The sequence below is a fragment of the Salvelinus namaycush genome, chromosome 11 (assembly GCF_016432855.1).
Source record: "Salvelinus namaycush isolate Seneca chromosome 11, SaNama_1.0, whole genome shotgun sequence".
In the NCBI taxonomy this organism is placed as follows: Eukaryota; Metazoa; Chordata; class Actinopteri; order Salmoniformes; family Salmonidae; genus Salvelinus; species Salvelinus namaycush.
Window position 1 is genome coordinate 29,797,558 of NC_052317.1, and position 24,914 is coordinate 29,822,471.

Sequence of the window (24,914 nt, forward strand, 5' to 3'; positions counted from 1 at the left end):
TCTGCGTCTTTATGAGACACATTGTGGGTGAACGGATGATCTCCGCATGTGTATTCCCACCGTAAAGCATGGAGGTGGTGTTACGGCGTGCTTTGCTGGTGACACGGTCAGTGATTCATTTAGAATTCAAGGCACACTTAACCAGCATGGCTACCACAGCATTCTGCAGCGATACGCCATCCCATCTGGTTTGGGCTTAGTGTGACTATCATTTGTTTTTCAACATGACAATGAGCCAACACACCTCCAGGCTGTGTAAGGGCTATTTGACCAAGGAGGGTGATGGAGTGCTGCATCAGATGACCTGGCCCTCACAATCCCCAGACCTCAACCAAATTGAGATGGTTTGGGATGAGTCATACCACAGCGTGAAGGGAAAGTAGCCAAAAAGAGCTCAGCATGTGGGAACTCCTTCAAGACTGTTGGAAAAGCATTCCAGGTTAAGCTGGTTGAGAGAATCTCAAGCGTGTGCAGAGCTGTCATCAAGGCAAAGGGTGGCTATTAGAAAAATCTCAAATATATTTTGATTTGTTTAACACTTTTTTGGTTACTACATGATTCCATATGTTATTTTATAGTTTTGATGTCTTCACTATTATTCTACAATGTAGAAAATAGTAAAAATAAAAACTCTTGAATGTGTATGTGTTCTAAAACTTTTGACCGGTAGTGTAGGTGTTCACAGCTGCCTGAGACACACAAAAACAATGTAATTATTAAATAGAACAAAGTTGGAAGTATACTAAGCTGTTGTTTCCGCTGTGCACACATTCCTGGACAGATGTATTTTCCCTGACTTTGAAGAATTTTACAATGTAGGAGAGGTGTGTATTGAGGCAAGCGGTGCTGACCCGTGCAATGGTTGAATCCCTCTCGGAACCCTCCTGCTTGTGTCTGGCCATGGCCTTTTTGTTCTCCTGGCTCAGCTCAAAGTACTGCTCCTCCTGGAGCGCCCTGGCCAGCTGTTCTGACTCCGCCTTGGTCACTGTCAGATCCAGCTGGGCTGACAGGGAGTCCCTGGAAGAAGGACAGACAAACATGGATTAAAAACGGATTCATAATCGCTCTGTGTTGATATGGAAGTAGGCTGGTCGAGAAAAGCTGCACCTCATATTTTGACAACACTGATTATTGCTATATTGACAAAGGCCTGATATTACCTTACACCTTTTAGTTACTTCGCAGATGCTCTTATCCAGAGCAACTTACAGGATCAATTGGGGTTAAGTGCCTTGTTCAAGGGCAGAGACATATTTTTCACCTGGTCGGCTCAGGAATTTCAACCAGCGACATTTTGGTTACTTGCCCAGCGTTCTTAAGCGCTAGGCTACCGGCCGCACATTTCCATTTGTTACCTTTCGCTGTGCAGCTCATGCACCTTCTTATGAGTTTCCTGGACCTGCCGGTTCCTCTCCTCGATCTCTTCCTTCAGTTCCTTCACCTGAGTTTTATAAAGCGTCTGGAGGTAGAGACAGGAGATATGGCATCAGTCAGTGAGCCACTGAGCAGGGTTATAGGACAGTGAGGTAGATGGCCCCTACTCACTGAGAAATACTGTTCGGCCTCAAGCTGGTCCTGAAGTTCCCTCATCTGTCCCTCGTTGCCCCTGTATTGCCTGGAAGACGGACACACAAACCATATAGTTAACATATTGCATACAGTAGCTAAAGAAACCTTTCAAAACAAACAGCGCTGAAGGGGAAACTCAAACTCTGGTAAAATCCTCAAAACGCCTTTAAACTTCAGACAAAACTTTAGTGTATAGATTATTAACTTAATTACACTATACAGTATGTCCCAGGGTTGTATGTAGCCCGGGCATACCACCACCCCTCCCTGCAGCGCTCCGTAGTCAGAGAGCAGATGGATTAACAGTCCTGTCATTCTAATGGGAGGAGCTCGACTCTGGCTAATCCTTAACCCTGTGGTGTAAACATTGTCACAGGGGAGCTTTGCCACAGTTAATGTCTAAGCTGAAATAAGAGCCTTTTTACTGGAATAACGACCAGTTGTAGGGCCATTTAACATAGACTCCCAAAGCAGTATTAGCTAGCAGCAGGAAAGAATGTAAAACTACAGACTATTACAGACTTTCAGAATAGAGTTTAGCCAATGGAGTCAGAAGTGTGTTTGGAAGGTATTGCATTCATTTGGAAGGGAGGTACACGCATTGAGACGATACTCAACGTAGCCTGTCAAGGATTTAGCTAGAAGTTACACACAGATCTAGGAAAACCCATATCCCAAACTTAACCATTAGGGTGGGGGGGATGAAAATATATCTGACCCTTGTATCAGTGACTAGGGGTAAACTGAACTATATACCCCCACACAGGAGATTAGGTCAAGTTAAAACTGTGGTGGGCTGTGACGACATGTGGCAACTTGAAGGTATTCTCACTTGGTGAGCTGTGCTAGCTGGAACTCGAGAGAGCGCTTGCTCTCTAGTGCCGTGTTGATCTCCTGCTTCAGCTGCTTCTCCGAGCCCTTCAGCCGGTCCGCCTCCTGGGAGCGGCTCTTGAGCTCGTTCTGGGCTAGCAGCCTCTTACTGGACTCCTGCTCCAGATGGATCCGCAGACCCTGCACCTGCAGGGGAGAACCAGGGATGTTCGGACAAGAGAACCACAGTATGTCCTAACTACGCTGGGGTTATACCAGATTTCTGCTCAGGAAATCCAGTTTTTTCTGGAGGGCCAAATCCTAAATTGAGATCTGCACGTTGAAAACTTTACTTATTGCGAAAGCCTCATTAGTATCGACTCATGTTTAACGTGACTTTTTTGAAGAGGGGGGTAGTTGTAGGATATCCAGAAAAGTGGCTAAACATTTTTAGGGCCAGTGCCCATGGACCTCCACCCCAGACAGGGTGAGTCGATGCTGGGGTGATGGTGTTGAGTGGTGCTGGTGCTCACCTCGTCCTCAAGCCTCTCCTTCTGCTTCATCAGCTGCTCCATCTTCTGCACCGACTGCTTGAGGTCAAACTCCAGCATGGAGCACTGCTTCTCTACCTCCACCACCCTGCTCTCCGCTCGCATCCGCGCCCCGCTCTCCTCAGACACCTTGTGCTGCACCGCTGGAGGGACAGAAGGAGGGAAAGAGATATCACTCAGTTGCAACTATCCATCATCATTCAATGGAAGAACCTCACTGACAGATTTAATAGGAAATTTGTGCTCAGTCATTTGAAATTACCCAACCACCACACAGGCAAAACATTTTAGTGTCACCCCCTCTTGGCAGTGGACCATTTGTTTTGTAGTTTTAAAGTACATTTCCTGCAATTCTACACATTTTGCCATGGGGTGGTGAAACTTTGTTTTAAAGCTTATTTACTGCAGTTCTACATATTTTGCCATGACGTATGCCATGTTCATATGAGTGAGAGTGACTAACAAAATTAAATGAGGGCCCCCTGGGCACAAGTACTGCATGCCCCGATGGTAATTTGGTGATTACTACTAGGTTTAGATCACTGACTAGACTACTTTACCTAGCAATATAAAATAATATTTGCTGATATGGGCTAATTGAGTGACTGACAAGTGGAAAACTACTGATGCACTACAACATTTCTAAATTGCCCGATGTGTATTCTACTATTCTAACTCAACAATACGGGGTCGGGGCTCCCTAGCAACCGCAGGGCCCTATGCACAGCGTGTAGTCTGCGTATAGGCAAATGTCTGGAAGACAAGTAAATGTTGCTTCAAACGGTGCTAGTCAAAAACTTGGAAGGTGGGATTGTGTCCAGCTGTTAATATGTAGGGAGGTAACGTCTGGACATGCCACATGGAGTGGAGCGGAGTCCACTCCCTGAATTCCTCCCCATCCGTCCAGTGTCCCCCTGAGTATGAATGGTGCAGGTGAGAAAGAGGGGCAGAGATAGAGGGGGACACAGAAAGAGGGAGAGGAGGAGAGCAGACAGAACGAGGGAGAGGCAGACAATGAGGGAGAGACAGACAGTAGTGGTGGGTAGGGCATGCTCTAACATGGGCCCAGATATACCATGCATGGCGGCTGACTTGGCCTCCTCAATGGACTCGTATTTGTCAGTGAGCTGGGCCCGCGTCACCCTGTGTTCTGTGTGCTCCTGGTCCAGACGCTGCTGCAGTGTCTTTAACTTGTAGTTCAGGTCGATCTCCAGGTTGTTCTTATCCTGTTGGTAGAAAGCGTAGAATTACATATAGAATCCCTAGAATGGAAATTGGCACCCTGGCAGCATGTGTAAAAATGACCAGTAAAACATTCATTCTGCTGATCTCTATGGTAGAGGGGCTCTTAAGACTGGGTGTAATGGGACTAAAATACCAGTTAGATATACATGTGGTTATCGCAACAAAGAAGATGTGTTGATAGAGTACATCTGTTTTGTCTTTGATACTTCCATTTGGACCACTACTCACAATAAGTGGACATCACAAATGACAGGGTTTGTGTTAGCCTTATAAAGCACGGTATGTGAGTGACGTGGAGAGACTTAGAGGGCCCAAACCTTCTCCAGGTTGTTGCTCCTCTCCTGGGCCTGCTTGCGTTCCGTCTCCACTTTAGACAGGCTGAGCTTCAAGTTCTTATTGTCCTGTTGAAGACCCATCATTCGCGCTACAGACACAGAGAGAGAGAGAGAGAGAAACAAAGAGTCACCTTCAAAACAGTGGTTTGTGCAACATGCTAAACCCATGTTGACAACACCATAATGCATAGCTTTCAGATTTGGAAAACTATATTTGTGGACTAACGAAACTCTATTCAATATGGATGCCTGTAGACTTCGAATTCAGTCTGAATTAAGAGCAATATTATTTCAACACAATCCATTAGATATATTCATCCCCAAGACTCTTCAAAGCGCTCCTCTCCAGATAAAACATGACTGTTGGACAGATACGTCGGATGTGAGTTCTGTGGGCATCGGCAGTGCCTGGGCGCGTCTAATGTGATGAACGAGAATGGTTAGAACTGAAGCTAAGATTCCCCAGCTGTCTCTTAAATAGTTAAGAGGGAGAGACAGTTCACTTCAGATCATTTGAAGTTAGTTGAACATGCCAAGACTGAAAAACAGTTAAGAGTGAGTGAGGAATTACTGTAAAGCAAATTAAAATGGTGTAGGCAATCATGTTCATCCCTTCTAGTTCTAACACATGCCCAAGTGAATGCAGGGTTGTGGTCAGACCGTGTATTTACTCAAACACTGAGTCATGTCCAAGTCATATTTACTCATAGAACAATGAGTGCAGTCTTTGGGTGTGAGCCACTGAGTGTCCCAATTCGCCACACTTTTCCTTTTCTGGTGCACTTGTGCACCCCCCTACATATATATAAAAGACCATGCTTACATGAATGCTTAGCTGTACTTTTGTTGTTGTATGTATAGACCTCAGGAAGAGTAGCTGTCAGCTAATGGGGATCTGAATAAAGATTAAAGCGTGGAGAATTGAAATGTAGCCAGGGACGTGTTCTGGTACCTTGTAGCTCATGGATCTCCTCTGATCCCTTACTGTAGCTCCTCCTCTCAGAGTCCAGGGTGCTCTGCAGCTGCAGCAGCTCTTTCTCCAGCTGGGCCCTCCCCCCGTCTGCCGAGCGGCTCTTCTCCTGCAGCTCGCTGGTCAGCCCCTCCAGCTGGCTCATGGACTTGGCCATCTCCGTGTGGCTCTTCCTCAGCCGCGCTGCCGTGTCTGACTCCACCCTCAGCAGGTCATTGGCCTCCTCCAGCTGTCAACCAAGGAAACAACCATTGGGAGAGCTCAGAATCAATATTACCTCCTGACACAGACGATCTGCTCAGTTGCTGCAGAATGTTTGAATCTGAAACGGTTGTTGGGGTTTTTAACCAATATGTGGGTGGATGTCTAATGTTACTATAGAATCATATCCATCCATTCACTTCCAGTAATAGTTAATAGGCAAAGACTTCCATCTATTCCAGTCTGATATGAGGCACTGATTCCTCTGTCCTTCACTTCCTCATATGAAAATAAATTAGACTTCAATTTGCTGACAAACATCAATGCATGTAAAGTCAAAGCCATAGGGTGATGACACAGGGTCAGATATTGTTCATCCTTCTCATGGTTAAGGTTAAAATTTAGGATGGAGTAATCTGTTCCTAGATCTGTGGTGATAACCTGGCCTTCTCTCTCCTTGAACTGTCTCACACATCCAAATACATTCCTCAAAACAAAACCCCTTCCCTGCACGGTTCATACCCTTGACCCACATTCTGACCCTCAAACAAGATCTCAAAGCTAGAATGACACCCTAAGCTGTGTGGATGGCAATTGAAGAGAGCAGTGTGTGTGTGTGTGTGTGTGTGTGTGTGTGTGTGTGTGTGTGTGTGTGTGTTTTCCTACCTTATCAGGACCACAATGTCCTGACAAGTCGTCAGAATGTCCTGACAAGGTAGGAAAACAAGAAAACATTTTAAAAAACTATTTTAGGCTTACGGGTTAGGTTTAAGTTTAGTATTAATGTTTAGGGTAAGGGATTAGGTTTAGGATAAAGGATTAGGTTTAGGGTTAGGATAATAGGATTCTGAATGGGAAAATATTTTCTCTCCAAAGAGTCCAGAGAATTTACCAAAACAAAGCTCTGTCCACGTGAGTGTAAGAGAGATAACGTACCTGCTTCTGCAGTTGTAGGATCTTGTCATTTGAGGCCTGAGAGTTTTGGCTGATTTTCCTCATGACCTCAAGCTGCTCTTTCAGAGTGGACACTGAGAAAAAAACAGAGAGTACGGATGAGAGTTAAATGAAAGATCAAGTCATCTTTATCACACATCTCCCTTTCAAAACATGACACTAAACAAACTGTATCCAGAAACATGTTTTTTTGTGCATGGGAGTTGCTCATGTGTTGCATTTAAAGTGCTGTTTACGTGCATGTTGTTATCCGATCTGCTAGTTTAACTTCTTATGGCTGCAGGGGCAGTATTGAGTAGCTTGGATGAAAGGTGTCCAGAGTAAACGGCCTGCTCCTCAGTCCCAGTTACTAATATATGCATATTATTATTGGATAGAAAACACTCTGAAGTTTCTAAAACTGTTTGAATTATGTCTGTGAGTATAACAGAACTCATATGGCAGGCAAAAACCTGAGAAAAAATCCAAACAGGAAGTGGAAATTCTGAGGTTGGTCGATGTTAAACTCATCGCCTATTCAATTCCCTGTAATATATGGATCTGTTTGCACTTCCTACGCCTTCCACTAGATGTCAACAGTCGGTAGAACGTTGAATGAAGTTTATACTGGGGCCGGATGAGAGGGGAATGAGTCACTGGTCTGGCAGATTGCCAGTTCCTGGTCACGCGCATTCCTCATGATATCGCCTTGCGTTCCATAACTTCTACAGACAGAAGGAATGCTCTGGTTGGAACGTTATTGGATATATATGATAACAACATCCTGAAGATTGATTATCTACTTAGTTTGACCAGTTTATTCGACTTGTAATAACTTTTTGAAGTTTTCGTCCAACGTTTGCCTGCATCTGCGCGAGCGTTTGGACACGTGTACTACACATGCATGCAAAAGTAGCTACTTGGACATAAGTAATGGACATTATCGAACAAAACAACGATTTATTGTGGAACTAGGATTCCTGGGAGTGCATTCTGATAAAGATCATCAAAGGTAAGGGAATATTTATCATGTATTTTCTGGTTTCTGTTGACCCCAACATGGCGGCTAATTTGGCTATTGTTCTGAGCTCCGTCTCAGATTATTGCATGGTTTGCTTTTTCCATAACGTTTTTTTGAAATCTGACACAGCGGTTGCATTAAGGAGAGGTATATCTATAATTCCATGTGTATAACTTGTATTATCATCTACATTTATGATGAGTATTTCTGTTGAAACGATGTGGCTATGCAAAATCACTTGATGTTTTTGGAACTAGTGAATGTAATGTGCCAATGTAAACTCAGATTTTTTTATATAAATATGAACTTTATCAAACAAAACATACATGTATTGTGTAACATGAAGTCCTATGAGTGTCATCTGATGATCATCAAAGGTTAGTGATTAATTTGATCTCTATTTCTGCTTTTTGTGAAAGCTATCTTTCGCTGGAAAAATGGCCGTGCTTATTGTGGTTTGGTGGTGACCTCACATAATCGTTTGTAGTGCTTTCGCTGAAAAGCATATTTGAAATCGGACACTTCGGTGGGATTAACAACAAGATTACCTTTAAAATGGTATAAAACACATGTATGTCTGAGGAATTGTAATTATGAGATTTCTGGTTTTTGAATTTGGCGCCCTGCACTTTCACTGGCTGTTGTCATATCATCCCGTTACCGGGATTGCAGCCATAAGAAGTTAAGGGAGTTAATGCGTGTAAATCCACTTAGTTCACAGCAATCCTCTGGTCCCAGTTAATGGGAGGGTCTCAGAGGGTGAGTGTCTGGGTTAAGACTGCTAGTTAGCACTGCAGGGGGGAGTCAGAATGGCAGACAACTAGACTAGCAGGTCAAGCTGCTCCAGTATCGGTCAGTGTGAGCACTAATAATCCAGTTGGGAAAACATCTGTTATGGCTAGATTCAATATCATCTGGGCCCGTTTTCATAAAGCATTTCAGAGTAGGAGTGCAGACATAGGATCAACGTTCCCTTCTAGATCATAGTAACACAACATGGACAGGGAGGACCTGATCCTAGATCAGTAATCTTACTCCGAGTGAGATGCTTTATGAATACAGGGAGGAAAGATGCTACTGCAGTGGTACTAGATCTCATTATAGATTATACTGTAGTAGCACCTACCCTGTACAAATCCTGTCACTGAGTGTACAAAACATTAGGAACACCTGCTCTTTTCATGACAGACTGACTAGTTGGATCCAGGTGAAAGCTATGAGCCCTTATTGAGGTCACCTGTTAAATCCACTTAAAATCAGTGTAGATGAATGGGAGGAGACAGGTTAAAGAAGGATTTTTAAGTCTCGAGACAACAGACATGGATTGTGTATGGGTGCCTTTCCGAGGGTGAATGTGCAAGTGTTATTATCAGTGTTATAAACACGTGTGTAGACAGAGGTTTGGACTAAAACAGTGGGAGATTGGAGAATAAATTAAAGAGAAGGATTTTTAAAAAACTATCCTTACCCTCGTTCTCCATGTTGCGTCTCTTCTCGGCCTCCTGGTCAACCTTTCTTTGGTACTCTGTGGCTCGGTGCTGGATCATCATCTTGTCTTTCTCCAGGAGGGACATACTGGCCTCCACACCCTTCCTCACGTTGGCCTGGGAGGAGGGGAGGATGGCAAAGGAGTTAGTACTCAATGTACAGAGCAATTAGGCCCTAAATCATGTCTTGCTGCACTTTTGTAGACTACCGTAGATCGTGATTATGCACTTGCCCTGGTATACGTTTCAGAATAGTAGATATTCACTCACTTCCTCGTCAAGCTCTTTCATGATCTTGTCGAGTTTTGTGTTTGTCGTCCTAAAGGACAACAATGATTAGCACTTTTTGCTTTGCTTGATCTTTTAAAATGGGAAAACGGATGCATTGTTCATTAAAATACACTTGTTTGTATTCAAAACCAGAATGTATTTTTTTGCTTGAAATCTGACTTGTTGGTTAAATTAAGTTGATTGACAGGTGATCAATTACTACCTGCACTTTTGCTCCATCTCATCCTTTAGCTGCATCTCACTGTGTAGGTGCTCCTCCAGCTGGTAGATCCTCTTCTGCAGGTTCTCCAGCTGAACACAGACAACGTGTAAGACAACACTACAGACAGACTGTAGAATACATTACGCTTTGCAATAAAATAAACTTGTAATCAGTTTGGCATTGCAGAGTAAAATGTTCAAGTACAAAAAACTTGGCAGAGAATTTAGCATTGCAGAAAGTAGCTAGTCTAGATGCAACAGTGTTGATTTCATCTCTATAAGTAGTACTCACATGGCTCTTGTCCTCCTTGGTGGAGCTGCTGCGTTTGTCAACACTCTTGGTGCTGGTGCTCCGGGAGAACCTGGGGGATAGACCACAACATGATCAACATTTTGTGTTACAAAGTAGGATTAAAAACGATTTGTCATTTTCTTGTCAACGATCTACACAAAATACTTTAATGTCACAGTGGAAGAAATGTTTAACATTTGTAAAAAAAAAAAAAAAAAAAAAAATGAAAAAAAAAAATGAAAAAGAATATATCTTGATTCAATGTATGTTAGAATCAACTTTGCCAGAGATAACTGCTGTGAGTCTTTCTGGGTAAGTCTCTAAGAGCTTCGCAAACCTGGATTGTACAATATTTGCACATTCTTGGAAAATATTCTACAAGCTCTCAAGTTGGCGGTTGATAATTGCTAGACAACCATTTTCAAGTCTTGCTATAGTTTCAAGACGATTTAAGTCAAAACTGTAACTAGGCCACTCAGGAACAATCAATAACATCTTGGTAACCAACTCCACTATAGATTTTGCCTTGTGTTTTAGGTTATTGTCCTGCTGAAAGGTGAATGTTTCCCAGTGTGTTGGAAAGCAGAATGAACCAGGTTTTCCAGCAGGATTTTGCCTGTGCTTAGCTCTATTCAGTTTATTATTTATCCTAATAAACTCCCTAGTCCTTGCCGATGACAAGCATACCCATAACATTATGCGCCACCATGCTTGAAAATATGAAGAGTAGTACTCAGTGATGTGTTGGATTTTCCCCAAACATAACTTTGTCCTGAATACAAACTTTTTTTCTTTGCCACATTTTTTGCAGTTTTACTTTAGTGCCTTATCGTAAACAGAAGGCATGTTTTGGAATATTTTTATTCTGTACAGGCTTCCTTCTCACTCTGTCATTTAGTATTGTGGAGTAACTACAACGCTGTTGATCCATCCTCAGTTCTCTATCACAGCCATTAAACTCATGGTGAAATCTCGGAACGGTTTCCTTCCTCTCCGGTAACTGAGTTAGGAGGACCCCTGTATCTTTGTAGTGACTGGGTGTATTGATACACCATCCAAAGTGTAATTAGTAACGTTACCATGCTCAAAGGGAGATTCAATGTCTGCTTTTTTTAGGTGCCCTTCTTTGCAAGGCATTGGAAAACCTCCCTGGTCTTTGTGGTTGAATCTGTGTTTGAAATTCACTGCTCGACTGAGGGACCTTATAGATAATTGTATGTGTGGGATACAGATGAGGTAGTCATTCAAAAACCATGTTACACACTATTATTACACACAGAGTAAGTCCTGAACTTATTTAGGCTTGCCATAACAAAGGGGATGAAAACTTGACTCAAGACATTTCAGCATTTCATTTTTAATAAATTTGTAAAAATGTCTAAAAACATAATTCCTCTGACATTATGGGTTATTGTTGGTAGGCCATTGACACAAAATGTCAATTTAATCCCTTTTAAATTCAGGCTGTAAGAACAAAATGTGGAAAAAGTCAAGGGGTGTGAATACTTTCTGAAGGCACTATAGTGACAACACTAAGACCACACTTCCCTGACCCACTGATGACCTGACCAAACCGTGAACACATCCCACTGGGTGAAACACGTTGTGGTTGTTATCTAGGTCAGATTACTCTCCAGTATGAGACATTCATATGTGCATGTCTAACAAGCTCTGGGTGTAATTAGCTATGTTGCTATAAAAGTTGCATTAGATTTATGAGGCAGTATAAAACAACGGCAGTACTGACCGTTCTGATGGCTCTAGCAGGTTAAGCTAGAAAGTGTCAACTAGTAGTTGACAGAATAACAGATGAGTGCGCCAGCTGGTGCGCCCTGACTATTTTGACTGTGGTAAGTCAGGCCTGACTATAGTATGTTGACCATGGTTAGGGCCTTGAGTTTCTCCTGAGCTGACCAGGAAGAGCCTAGGTGATGACTGTAATTGGTATTTGACTGATGAGTGTTCTTGTGAAGCCTGACAGTGTTGACTGTAGTTGGTGACGCCAGGCTAAGTGGACAGTTCCAACACATACTCTGAACACCGGTTTCCCGAAACAGATTAAGCCTAGTCCTGGACTAAAATGCAGTTCATGGAAAATCTCCAGGAAACATGATTCAAGATCCTTACTGGCGACTGCTGTAGTAGTTGAAGCCTGGCTATGCTAACAGACATACTACTGGTGACTGCTGTAGTAGTTGAAGCCTGGCTATGCTAACATACTTACTGGTGACTGCTATAGTAGGTGAACCCCACAAAGGGCAGCTGGTTGCCCACAAAGGCCTTCGGTATGGGGAAGGTCTCCTCATCTCCCCGGTCCTCCTCAATTTCGTCAAAGTTACTGGTGTCGATGTCACTGCTCAGCTCAGGCACTACCGGGGCCGCCGCTGGAAATACAGATAGACAGGAGGTGGAGGAGAGAAGAGAACAGAATCATGACTCACTGAAAGTGGAGAGCTATTTTCATAGTTTTGATGATTTGGTGCAGAGGCACATTGAGTTGAGAACTTGATATCATGTTTTGGGGGAAATGCCAGTCAAACTGAGGCGTGTACTGCACTTTGAAACTTACAAAGTGCAAAATATAGATTCCAGTACAAGGTGATGAGTTAAAAGTGTAAGCAACACAGTCTCAGGGGAGGTGGGATATGCAAGAAACACACTTCCATTCCACACTTGGGTGTAACAAGACAAATATAAGCACCCCCCAAATTATTATTACTCTACATCAGTCCCATATCAAATCAAAATTGTATTTATCACATGTACCGAATACAACTGGTGTAGACTTTAGTGAAATGCTTGATTACGAACTTTCCCAACAATGCAAAGTTAAAAAATAAAACAAATAAAATGGTAACTAACACAAGAGGAAAAACATTAAACACACAAGAATGGAGCTATATACAGGGAGTACCTGATCAATGTGTTGAGGTATATACAGGGAGTAACAGATAAAATAATTTAAAAAATCAAATGTTGTATGTAACCTTTATTTAACCAGGAAGGGCTCATTGATATTTAAAATCTCTTTTTCAAGAGCGTCCTGGCCAAGATAGTCAGCACCAAGATATTACAAAAATTACAGACAAACATGAAAAACTACAAGTAATCTAGTAATAATGAGATAAGAGTAAAATAAAGAACAGAGTATTTATTTATTTAATTTAACTAGGCAAGTCAGTTAAGAACCAATTCTTATTTACAATGATGGCCTACAGGGGAACAGTGGGTTAACTGACTTGTTCAGGAGCAGCTCGGGGATTGTCAGCTCGGGGATTCGATCCAGCAACCTTTCGGTTACTGGCCAAACGCTCTAACCACAAGGCTACCTGCCGCCCCAAAGTAGCAACAGCAAATGATGAGTATAGAAGTGTGTGTGTGAGAGAGTGCATGTGTCTATGTATGTTTGTTGGCGTTGTCGTATGCATGTTTGTGTGTGTGCGCATGTAGTGTTTGAATGTGTGAGGGGGATTTGTGTAGTGTGAGTAGTGTAGTGTGAGTAGTGTAGTGTGAGTAGTGTGAGTGAAGTGTAGTGTGAGTAGTGTGAGTGAAGTGTAGTGTGAGTAGTGTGAGTGAAGTGTAGTGTGAGTAGTGTGAGTGAAGTGTAGTGCGAGTAGTGTGAGTGAAGTGTAGTGCGAGTAGTGTGAGTGTGCGTGCAGTGCGAGTGAGTGTGCGTGCAGTGCGAGTGAGTGTGCAGTGCAGTGCGAGTGAGTGTGCAGTGCAGTGCGAGTGAGTGTGCAGTGCAGTGCGAGTGTGCGTGCAGTGCGAGTGAGTGTGCGTGCAGTGCGAGTGAGTGTGCGTGCAGTGCGAGTGAGTGTGCGTGCAGTGCGAGTGAGTGTGCGTGCAGTGCGAGTGAGTGCAGTGCGAGTGAGTGTGCGTGCAGTGCGAGTGAGTGTGCGTGCAGTGCGAGTGAGTGTGCGTGCAGTGTGAGTGAGTGTGCGTGCAGTGCGAGTGAGTGAGTGTGCGTGCAGTGCGAGTGAGTGTGCGTGCAGTGCGAGTGAGTGTGCGTGCAGTGCGAGTGTGTGTGCGTGCAGTGCGAGTGAGTGTGCGTGCAGTGCGAGTGAGTGTGCGTGCAGTGCGAGTGAGTGTGCGTGCAGTGCGAGTGAGTGTGCGTGCAGTGCGAGTGAGTGTGCGTGCAGTGCGAGTGAGTGTGCGTGCAGTGCGAGTGAGTGTACGTGCAGTGCGAGTGAGTGATAAGTGTACGTGCAGTGCGAGTGAGTGATAAGTGTACGTGCAGTGCGAGTGAGTAGGTGCAGTGCGAGTGAGTAGGTGCAGTGTGAGTGAGTGAGTGAGTGAGTGGGTGCAGTGTGAGTGAGTGAGTAGGTGCAGTGTGAGTGAGTGAGTGAGTGAGTGAGTGAGTGAGTGAGTGAGTGAGTGAGTAGGTGCAGAGTGAGTGAGTGAGTAGGTGCAGAGTGAGTGAGTGAGTAGGTGCAGAGTGAGTGAGTGAGTGAGTAGGTGCAGAGTGAGTGAGTGAGTGAGTAGGTGCAGAGTGAGTGAGTGAGTGAGTAGGTGCAGAGTGAGTGAGTGAGTGAGTAGGTGCAGAGTGAGTGAGTGAGTGAGTAGGTGCAGAGTGAGTGAGTGAGTGAGTAGGTGCAGAGTGAGTGAGTGAGTGAGTAGGTGCAGAGTGAGTGAGTGAGTGAGTAGGTGCAGTGTGAGTGAGTGAGTGAGTAGGTGCAGTGTGAGTGAGTGAGTAGGTGCAGTGTGAGTGAGTGAGTGAGTAGGTGCAGTGTGAGTGAGTGAGTAGGTGCAGTGTGAGTGAGTGAGTAGGTGCAGTGTGAGTGAGTGAGTAGGTGCAGTGTGAGTGAGTGAGTAGGTGCAGTGTGAGTGAGTGAGTAGGTGCAGTGTGAGTGAGTGAGTAGGTGCAGTGTGAGTGAGTGAGTAGGTGCAGTGTGAGTGAGTGAGTAGGTGCAGTGTGAGTGAGTGAGTAGGTGCAGTGTGAGTGAGTGAGTAGGTGCAGTGTGAGTGAGTGAGTAGGTGCAGTGTGAGTGAGTGAGTAGGTGCAGTGTGAGTGAGTAGGTGCAGTGTGAGTGAGTAGGTGCAGTGTGAGTGAGTAGGTGCAGTGTGAGTGAGTAGGTGCAGTGTGAGTGAGTAGGTGCAGTGTGAGTGAGTAGGTGCAGTGTGAGTGAGTAGGTGCAGTGTGAGTGAGTAGGTGCAGTGTGAGTGAGTAGGTGCAGTGTGAGTGAGTAGGTGCAGTGTGAGTGAGTAGGTGCAGTGTGAGTGAGTAGGTGCAGTGTGAGTGAGTAGGTGCAGTGTGAGTGAGTAAGTGTAGTGTGAGTGAGTAAGTGTAGTGTGAGTGAGTAAGTGTAGTGTGAGTGAGTAAGTGTAGTGTGAGTGAGTAAGTGTAGTGTGAGTGTAGTGTGAGTGAGTGTAGTGTGAGTGAGTGTAGTGTGAGTGAGTGTAGTGTGAGTGAGTGTAGTGTGAGTGAGTGTAGTGTGAGTGTAGTGTGAGTGAGTGAGTGTAGTGTGAGTGAGTGTAGTGTACGTGCAGTGTGAGTAAGTGTAGTGTGAGTGAGTAAGTGTAGTGTGCAGTGTGAGTGAGTGAGTGAGTGTACGTGCAGTGTGAGTGAGTGAGTAAGTGTACGTGCAGTGTGAGTAAGTAAGTGGACGTGCAGTGTGAGTAAGTAAGTGTACGTGCAGTATGAGTGAGTAAGTGTAGTGTGAGAAAGTGTAGTGTGAGTGAGTGAGAAAGTGTACGTGCAGTGTGAGTGAGTAAGTGTAGTGTGAGTGAGTGAGTAAGTGTAGTGTGAGTGAGTGAGTAAGTGTAGTGTGAGTGAGTGAAGGTTGAGTGAGAAAGTGTAGTGTGAGTGAGTGAGAAAGTGTGGTGTGAGTGAGTGAGAAAGTGTAGTGTGAGTGAGTGAGTGAGAAAGTGTAGTGTGAGTGAGTGAGTGAGTGAGTAGTGTGAGTGAGTGAGTAGTGTGAGTGAGTGAGTAGTGTGAGTGAGTGAGTAGTGTGAGTGAGTGTAGTGTGAGTGAGTGAGTAAGTGTAGTGTGAGTGAGTGTAGTGTGAGTGAGTAAGTGTAGTGTGAGTGAGTAAGTGTAGTGTGAGTGAGTGAGTGAGAAAGTGTAGTGTGAGTGAGTGAGTGAGAAAGTGTAGTGTGAGTGTGTGAGAAAGTGTAGTGTGAGTGAGTGAGAAAGTGTAGTGTGAGTGAGTGAGTGAGAGTGTAGTGTGAGTGAGTGTAGTGTGAGTGAGTAGTGTGAGTGAGTGAGTGAGTAGTGTGAGTGAGTGAGTGAGTAGTGTGAGTGAGTGAGTGAGTAGTGAGTGAGTGAGAAAGTGTGGTGTGAGTGAGTGAGAAAGTGTGGTGTGAGTGAGTGAGAAAGTGTAGTGTGAGTGAGTGAGAAAGTGTAGTGTGAGTGAGTGAGAAAGTGTAGTGTGAGTGAGTGAGAAAGTGTAGTGTGAGTGAGTGTAGTGTAGTGTGAGTGAGTAGTGTGAGTGAGTGAGTAGTGTGAGTGAGTAGTGTGAGTGAGTGAGTGAGTAAGTGTAGTGTGAGTGAGTGTAGTGTGGATGAGTGAGTAAGTGTAGTGTGAGTGAGTGAGAAAGTGTAGTGTGAGTGAGTGAGAAAGTGTAGTGTGAGTGAGTGAGAAAGTGTAGTGTGAGTGAGTGAGAAAGTGTAGTGTGAGTGAGAAAGTGTAGTGTGAGTGAGAAAGTGTAGTGTGAGTGAGTGAGAAAGTGTAGTGTGAGTGAGTGAGTGTAGTGTGAGTGAGTAAGTGTGTGTGTGTGTGAGTAAGTGTGTGTGTGAGTGAGTAAGTGTGTGTGTGAGTGAGTAAGTGTGTGTGTGAGTGAGTAAGTGTGTGTGTGAGTAAGTGTGAGTGAGTGAGTAAGTGTGAGTGACTAAGTGTAGTGTGAGTGACTAAGTGTAGTGTGAGTGACTGAGTAGTGTGAGTGAGTGAGTAGTGTGAGTGAGTGAGTAGTGTGAGTGAGTGTAGTGTGAGTGAGTGAGTAAGTGTAGTGTGAGTGAGTGTAGTGTGAGTGAGTGTAGTGTGAGTGAGTAAGTGTAGTGTGAGTGAGTAAGTGTAGTGTGAGTGAGTGAGTGAGAAAGTGTAGTGTGAGTGAGTGAGAAAGTGTAGTGTGAGTGAGTGAGTGAGAAAGTGTAGTGTGAGTGAGTGAGAAAGTGTAGTGTGAGTGAGTGAGAAAGTGTAGTGTGAGTGAGTGAGAGTGTAGTGTGAGTGAGTGAGTGTAGTGTGAGTGAGTAGTGTGAGTGAGTGAGTGAGTAGTGTGAGTGAGTGAGTAGTGTGAGTGAGAAGTGTGGTGTGAGTGAGTGAGAAAGTGTGGTGTGAGTGAGTGAGAAAGTGTAGTGTGAGTGAGTGAGAAAGTGTAGTGTGAGTGAGTGAGAAAGTGTAGTGTGAGTGAGTGTAGTGTAGTGTGAGTGAGTAGTGTGAGTGAGTGAGTAGTGTGAGTGAGTGAGTGAGTAAGTGTAGTGTGAGTGAGTGTAGTGTGGATGAGTGAGTAAGTGTAGTGTGAGTGAGTGAGAAAGTGTAGTGTGAGTGAGAAAGTGTAGTGTGAGTGAGTGAGAAAGTGTAGTGTGAGTGAGTGAGAAAGTGTAGTGTGAGTGAGAAAGTGTAGTGTGAGTGAGAAAGTGTAGTGTGAGTGAGAAAGTGTAGTGTGAGTGAGTGAGTGTAGTGTGAGTGAGTAAGTGTGTAGTGTGAGTGAGTAAGTGTGTGTGTGAGTGAGTAAGTGTGTGTGTGAGTGAGTAAGTGTGTGTGTGAGTGAGTAAGTGTGTGTGTGAGTGAGTAAGTGTGTGTGTGAGTGAGTGAGTAAGTGTGTGAGTGAGTGAGTAAGTGTGAGTGAGTGAGTAAGTGTGAGTGACTAAGTGTAGTGTGAGTGACTAAGTGTAGTGTGAGTGACTAAGTGTAGTGTGAGTGACTAAGTGTAGTGTGAGTGACTAAGTGTAGTGTGAGTGACTAAGTGTAGTGTGAGTGACTAAGTGTAGTGTGAGTGACTAAGTGTAGTGTGAGTGACTAAGTGTAGTGTGAGTGACTAAGTGTAGTGTGAGTGACTAAGTGTAGTGTGAGTGACTAAGTGTAGTGTGAGTGACTAAGTGTAGTGTGAGTGACTAAGTGTAGTGTGAGTGAGTGAGTAAGTGTAGTGTGAGTGAGTGAGTAAGTGTAGTGTGAGTGAGTGAGTAAGTGTAGTGTGAGTGTAGTGTGAGTGTAGTGTGAGTGTAGTGTAAGTGTAGTGTAAGTGTAGTGTGAGTGTAGTGTGAGTGAGTGTAGTGTGAGTGAGTAAGTGTAGTGTGAGTGAGTGTAGTGTGAGTGTAGTGTGAGTGAGTAAGTGTAGTGTGAGTGTAAGTGTTAGTGTGAGTGTAAGTGTTAGTGTGAGTGTAGTGTGTATATAATGTCTAGTGAGTATGCGTAGGGTCAGTGCAAGAGTCAGTGCAGATAGTTTGGGTACCATTAATTGACTAGCAGTCTGGGGGTAGAAGCTGTCTTAGAGCCTATACTTTGTTACAGTGAATGGCTTGGGTGGCTGGAATCTTAGGCAATTTTTCAGGCCTTCCTCTGACTACGCCTGATATAGAGGTCCTGGATGGCATAGAGCTCGGCCCCAGTGAGGTACTGGGCTCTACGCACCCCCCTTTGTAGCGCTTTGAGGTCAAGGGCGGTACAATTGCTATACCAAGCGGTGATCCAGCCAATCAAGATGCTCTCGATGGTGCAGTTGTATAACTTTTTGAGGATCTGACGGCCCATGCCAAATCTTTTCAGCCTTCTGAAGGGGAAAGGCGCTGCCTTGCAGTCTTCAAGACTGTTCAGGTGTGTGTGGACCATGTGGACAAACAACCTCTCCCTCAATGTGAGCAAGACAAAGGCTCCTTAACAGCTTCTACCCCCAAGCCATAAGACCGTTGAACAATTAATCAAATGGCCACCGGACTATTTATATTGATCCCCCCATTTGTTTTGTACACTGCTGCTACTCGCTGTTTATTATCTATGCATAGTCACTTCACCCCTACCTACATGTACAAATTACCTCTAACCTGTACCCCCCCCCCACATAGACACTGTACCGGTACCCCGTGTATATAGTCCCCTCCTTCTCCTATAGTCCTGGCACCACACTAACTCATCTCTGCTTATGGCAAAGTTCTGCTGTCAAATACGTCAGTCTTTCTCTCCCCTCTTAAACTGTCTCTTGTCAATCTAGACTACTTAGATATAAAATGCATCAACTATAAACACAAAGCATTCAGTCCGACAGTTGATATAGTGAGTTGACAGTAGATATTCAAGAGCTTTTTATGCCTCAGAAACGGCATCCTATTCCCTATGAGGTGTACTACTTTGCACCTTTTCACTATGAAGTGTAGGGAATAGGGTTCCATTCCAAGGTCTCCCAGCTAATCAGCTAGGGGAGTATCTAAAGGAGCAGCTAGGACAGCCGGTGCTGGTGGCATGGCAGGGCATGCCAGAGCAGGGCTAGGGGCGGTGTGGCCAGGCCAAAGTGATGACTGCAGCCCTTCAGCGTATTTAATATAAACCCAGTAAAGAGCTGCTACAGGCAGTGGATTTACATTTTGCCCCCGCCTCTACTCTCTCCGCTGCAACCGGAGACCTCATCAACACTCACGCCAAGGTGCTGTTCAGTAGGGTACACCGCAGCAAAAAGCTTTGCAACTCCTGGACATGACCCAGGACTGCTTTCCTCCCGTTCTCGCCCTCAAAATAAACCATCCAGGTTCAAATTGGTTTCAAACTGATAACACCACTAAAAGTGGAATCGTTGCAATCACTCAGTGCGTGGCCATGGGTTACTGAATGGATCTTATTCTGGAATTTCCTGAGACTGTCCGCAGTAGGTCAATGGGAAAACATGTATTATCACTAAAAGCAGTCTGCCAACAGAGCAGTGCAGGGGGGGTGGGGTGTTACAAACACATAGGAATCATGAAAGCGCTGCTGGTTGACCTGAACACAACTCACTCTCTCGGATGTTCTCCCATGTCCACTGGTCGTTCTTGAAGAAAGGATGCCTCTTGATCTCATCCACCCCGTTACGGCCCAGTCGCACCTCCCTAGTAACAGGGAATCAGAACAAGGTACCGTTAAGTCATTCTGCAATCGACTGATAATGTCCATTGTTATACAGAGTCTATGGCTTTGAAACTAACTCTGAACACAACGTAGTGAAAGCTTTAGACGTGATTGATAGCTCTTGAGAAGAACACAGCTTGATGTTTGACTGATTACTAAGTCTAATCAAGTCAATGAGTTCATGACACTAGTCCCTTTCCATATACTTGTCAACTAGGGAAATCATTGGTAAAACATGAATGATTTCTCTGATCAAACAGTATAAAATCAGGGCTTTCCGCACCACCAGTTTTTATTTTCTAACCGCGCATAAAAATAAAGTCATCATCATCCTCACCTGTCAGTCAGGAAGGCACAGATGAGGTTCTTGGCGTCCTTGGAGATGTCGCTGTCTTCAGGGAAGGTTAGTGCGTTCTTGTGGTTCATGATCTTACTGTACGTCCCCACCAACGAGTCAGCGTAGAACGGTGTGTCACCTATAGACACACAAAACCACAGGCAGTGAGGTTAGCTAGTGAACCCAGCCAAGACTACATATTTTCAATGGTTCTCAATGGGGGTTTGCTTAACCTAAACCCTTAACTAATACCCTAGACTTGAACAAAGTTTTATCCCTATACCTAGCCTCTTCCTTTAGGTTGTGGCAATGTAGGGCTGGGCGATATATTAAGGTATACTAGTATGGATTTTTACAATACCGTCTATAAAAAGGTATTCTGATAGTGTTAATTAAATGAAAAGTTATACAAATTGGACAACTGTCAGTTTTGTCCTAGTTCGGTTGAGTATAAAACAATCAGAATGTTAGAAGCCCATTAAAACCACGTAGAATTCATTTGTTGCCATCCTAACTAAAAATAATTTTCAAACTTTTTTTTTGTCTTTATTTTTATTTAACCACGCAAGTCAATTAAAAACACATTCTTATTTACAATGACGGCCTACCAAGAGGCAAAAGGCCTCCTGTGGGGACGGGGGATGGGATAAAAAAATTAAGTAAACACGATTCGCTACAAGTGGCCAATGTGTGAAACAAGATATTGTATATGCAGTAAAGGAGCAGCAAGATAGTATTCTTTCCAACTTCATCTTTGCATAGTATGGATTCATGGCATGATGATTACACAATATGACAAAACAAGGGGAAGACGTTATGTACTACCAGAGTCAAATAAGAGAGAGGGAATAGAAGACTATCCTCAATGGTATTTTTGCTGCCTGTAAATGAATGGGAATACTCTGCTTCAGAACTACAATAGGGGTTCAAATTGTACGACCAGTTTGTTTCTGATCGTAACAGCATGAGAAAAGGTCTCTTATTGCGACTCACCAACAAGCATCTCATATAGGAAGACTCCCACGGACCACCAGTCACACTCCCGGCCGTAATATCCATCTCCTCCCTGGGATTTTAGTACCTCTGGCGAAATGTAGTCTGGCGTTCCCACTGCTGTGTCGCATCGGACCATACCATCCTGAAAGAGCATTAATCATAAACTACTATTCTACTGTATTTATAAAACACTGCTGTGTCGCATCGTTCAAAGCTTATATGCTCTAAAATACATAAGCTTTCATAGTTCAAGAAAACAAATTGTAGGCCTAAGTGCTGATACAGTGCCTTCAGAAAGTATTCATACCCCTTGACTTATTCCACATTTTGTTGTAATTACTGCCAGAATTCAAAATGGATGAAATTGCTCTCACCCATCTAAAGACAATACCCCATATTGATAAAGTAAAAACATGTTTTTTTTTTGTTGAGAAATCTCATTTATTCACAACTCTTTGTCAATACTTTGTAGGAAGTACATTTGGCGCCAATTACAGCTTTGAGTCATCTTGGGTATCTCTGCATCAGCTTTGCACATCTGGATGGAGATGCTCTCCCATTCTTCCTTGCAGATTTTCTCAAGCTCAGTTTAGTTCGATGGGGTGTGGCAGGAACAGCAATCTTCAAGTCTTTCCACAGATTTTCAAATTAAATTTAAGTCTGGGCTTTAGCTGGGCAACTCGAGGACTTTCATATTCTTGTTCTTAAGCCAGTACAGCGTTGCTTGGCTGTATGCTTGATGTCATTGTCCTGTTGGAACAAAAATCTACTACCCAGTCTAAGGTCAATTGCACCCTAAAGCGGGTTCTCAAGGATTTGCCTGTACTTGGCGCCATTCATTGTTCCCTCAATTCTAACCAGTGGCTGCCACCACCATGCTCCACGGTAGGGATGGTGTTAGACGGGTGATTAGGTATGCCTGGTTTTCCCCAGACAAAGCGGTTTCCATTCAGGCCAAAGAGTACATTTTGACCTCAGTGTCTTTTACATGCCTTTTTCTCAGGAGCAGCTTCCGCCTGGCCACTCTCCCATAAAGCCCAGATTGGTGAAGTGCTGCAGAGACTGTTGTCCTTCTGGCAGGTTCTCCTATCTCAGCCAAGGAACTCTGTAGTTCTGTCAGAGTGGTCAATGGGTTCTTGGTCACCACCCTGACCAAGGTTATTCTTGCCTGGTTGCTCAGTTTGGTTGGACGGCCAGCTCTAGGCAGAGTCTGGGTAGTTCCATAATTTTTTCAATTTCCCCAATGATGGAGACCACTGTGCTCTTGGAAACTTTCAACACTCCAGAAATTGTTTTATAACCTTCCCCAGATATAAGAATTGTGATGAGGCAATCAGATCTACGGACAGTTCACTGGACATCATGGTATTGATTTTGCTTTGACATGCACTGTCAACTGGGACCTTAGAAACACACCTGTCTATCTAAATCATGTCCAAACAATTGAATAGGCAACAAGTGGACAATTTGTAGTGATCAAGAATGATCAAAGGAAATTTGATACACTCGATCTCAATTTGGAGTGTCATACAAAGGGCTGTTAATACTTATGTAAATTAGATAGACGCATTTCATTTTCAATAACATGTTTTCACTGTCATTATGGGTCATTGTGTGTAGAATTTTTTTTTTTTTTAATTCAGGCTGTTACAACAAAAATGTGGAATAAGTCAAGGGGTATGAATACTTTCTGAAGGCACTGTATGTAAGAGGAAGAATGCTAAGTAAATGTGTTAAAAGTTGGAAATATTGATAAACCATCACTAAGATTAATTAAATAGAGCATTTGGAAGCAGCAAACAGTTTAAACTCTTAAACAACAGTCTACTCTACAGGGTGATAGTGTCAATTAACTTCTCATTATCAGTCACGGTGCAATGGAAGGCTAGTGCGATAGCTACCTTGTTCATTTTCATACAGGTCCCAAAGTCTGCCAACTTCAAGTGGCCTGCTTTGTCTAGCAACATGTTATCAGGCTTCACGTCCCTGAAAGACATAAAAAGACACTTAAGGGATAATCAACAAGAGGCTATGCGTTCTCTGGAAAATAATGAATGACGTGGGAGGTGTCTTCCACGACGCGATAGCGGAGTGAAACTGACCATCAATGGAGTTGCATTAGTTTCCAGAGAACGCATAAAGCCCTAAGTTGATTATCCCTTTAATACCATGGCAATAATTTAACACATTTGCCAGGAGAAATTTGTTCATTTGCCACTAGAAATGTGTCCAACATCCACTGAAGTAGCTAGCAAGTTTACAAGAGTGACAGTAGTTGCCTTGGTAAACAAACAAACAAACAGACTTGCTAGTTTAGCTAATCAAACCAGCAGTCCACCCTGCCATTATGGAAATTGAATTCAACAACGGCAATAATGTTTTCAATTCGATTTTGCTTTCAACAGCAGCTCAAACACAGAACATGTAAGAATTAACTATAGCCATTGAATCCTACCGTGCAAATATACTGTGCATTATAATGAAATAATGCATGCCCTAGAATGCCCTTCAAGCCAATCAGATGGAGTATTCAACGATGCCATTGTATAAAGTAATTTATAAAATGGGTGGTTCGAGCCCTGAATGGTGATTGGCTGACAGCCGTGGTATATCAGACCGTATACCACGGGTATGTGACAAAGCATTTATTTTTACTGCTCTAATTACATTGGTAACCAGCTTACAATAGCAATAAGGCACCTCTGGGCGTTGTGGTACATGGCCAATATACCACGGCTAAGGGCTGTTGGCACTCCGCAACCCGTATTGCTTAAATAACAAACCAGCAATTCTTGAACCTAAAACATGATATTATACAAGCAAAGCATTCTCAAACCAACAGTACATTAAACAGGTGATTTAAGTCCCTGTCAAGGAAGCTTTAGAAGGGTGGCGAAAACAGCCACTACAGAAAAGAGGAAGTAGAGACACTAGAGCCACCTTTACAATAGAAGTGAAGAAGTCCAGTACCAGTAACAGCAACAGTAGTACCTGTGTATGAATCCCATGGCGTGGATTCCGTCCAGAGCCAGCACCACCTCGGCGGTGTAAAAGCGGGCCCACTTCTCAGGGACGTCATAGTTGCTCATCAAGTTGACCAGGTCTCCGCCGGGCATGTACTCCATCACCATGTAGAGGTAACGGTCGTCCTGGAACGCATAAAACAGCTGTGGGGGGGGGGGGGGGGGGGGGGGTTAGCGACCAAACATCATCAGGGGGAATGGAGAAGAAAGCAAAAAAAAAGAAATTGCATTACAATTGCCAGAATCTCAATCACTGTGCTTCCTTACAGATTATTCCTAGTAGGCAAAGTGAGGACGAAACTAAGGAGTCACTTTAAAGAACTATGCGTTCCATACCTGCACCACCAGGGCGCTGTTGGCAAAGGCCATGATGTCCCTCTCCTCCCAGAAGAAAGCAGAGTCTGACCTCTTTATCATCTCAAACTTGCTAAGCAGCTTCATGGCATACACCTTCATCGTGGCTTTGTGTCTTACCTGGGAGAGAGCAGAGAGTCTAGTTAGGGTGAATGGCTTGCGTCAAGCCAAACCTATAGCCAAATAATAATAACGTTATACTTCATACATCTAGTGCAGACAGATATAGAAGGGAAAGCAGACAGACAAAAGTTGGTGATTCACGAAA

At 43.9% G+C, this 24,914-nt stretch overlaps 1 protein-coding gene across 2 annotated transcripts in view; it reads right to left on the minus strand.

Moving 5' to 3' along the window:
* LOC120055988 (rho-associated protein kinase 1-like) overlaps positions 1 to 24,914 on the minus strand; it is an 82,664-nt gene that overhangs the window by 12,322 nt on the left and 45,428 nt on the right. For both annotated transcript variants that reach the window (XM_039004095.1, XM_039004094.1), the window contains exons 4-23: positions 24,629 to 24,766; positions 24,261 to 24,436; positions 23,171 to 23,255; positions 21,267 to 21,411; positions 20,274 to 20,412; positions 19,826 to 19,917; positions 12,131 to 12,290; positions 9,907 to 9,976; positions 9,616 to 9,704; positions 9,393 to 9,441; positions 9,104 to 9,239; positions 6,618 to 6,709; positions 5,463 to 5,709; positions 4,493 to 4,599; positions 4,006 to 4,156; positions 2,913 to 3,073; positions 2,402 to 2,586; positions 1,546 to 1,615; positions 1,356 to 1,459; positions 852 to 1,017 (exon numbers count right to left, since the gene is read on the minus strand). In XM_039004095.1, coding sequence (XP_038860023.1) covers positions 852 to 1,017; positions 1,356 to 1,459; positions 1,546 to 1,615; positions 2,402 to 2,586; positions 2,913 to 3,073; positions 4,006 to 4,156; positions 4,493 to 4,599; positions 5,463 to 5,709; positions 6,618 to 6,709; positions 9,104 to 9,239; positions 9,393 to 9,441; positions 9,616 to 9,704; positions 9,907 to 9,976; positions 12,131 to 12,290; positions 19,826 to 19,917; positions 20,274 to 20,412; positions 21,267 to 21,411; positions 23,171 to 23,255; positions 24,261 to 24,436; positions 24,629 to 24,766 — 2,562 coding nt within the window. The remainder of the gene's footprint in view (positions 1 to 851; positions 1,018 to 1,355; positions 1,460 to 1,545; positions 1,616 to 2,401; positions 2,587 to 2,912; positions 3,074 to 4,005; positions 4,157 to 4,492; positions 4,600 to 5,462; positions 5,710 to 6,617; positions 6,710 to 9,103; positions 9,240 to 9,392; positions 9,442 to 9,615; positions 9,705 to 9,906; positions 9,977 to 12,130; positions 12,291 to 19,825; positions 19,918 to 20,273; positions 20,413 to 21,266; positions 21,412 to 23,170; positions 23,256 to 24,260; positions 24,437 to 24,628; positions 24,767 to 24,914) is intronic.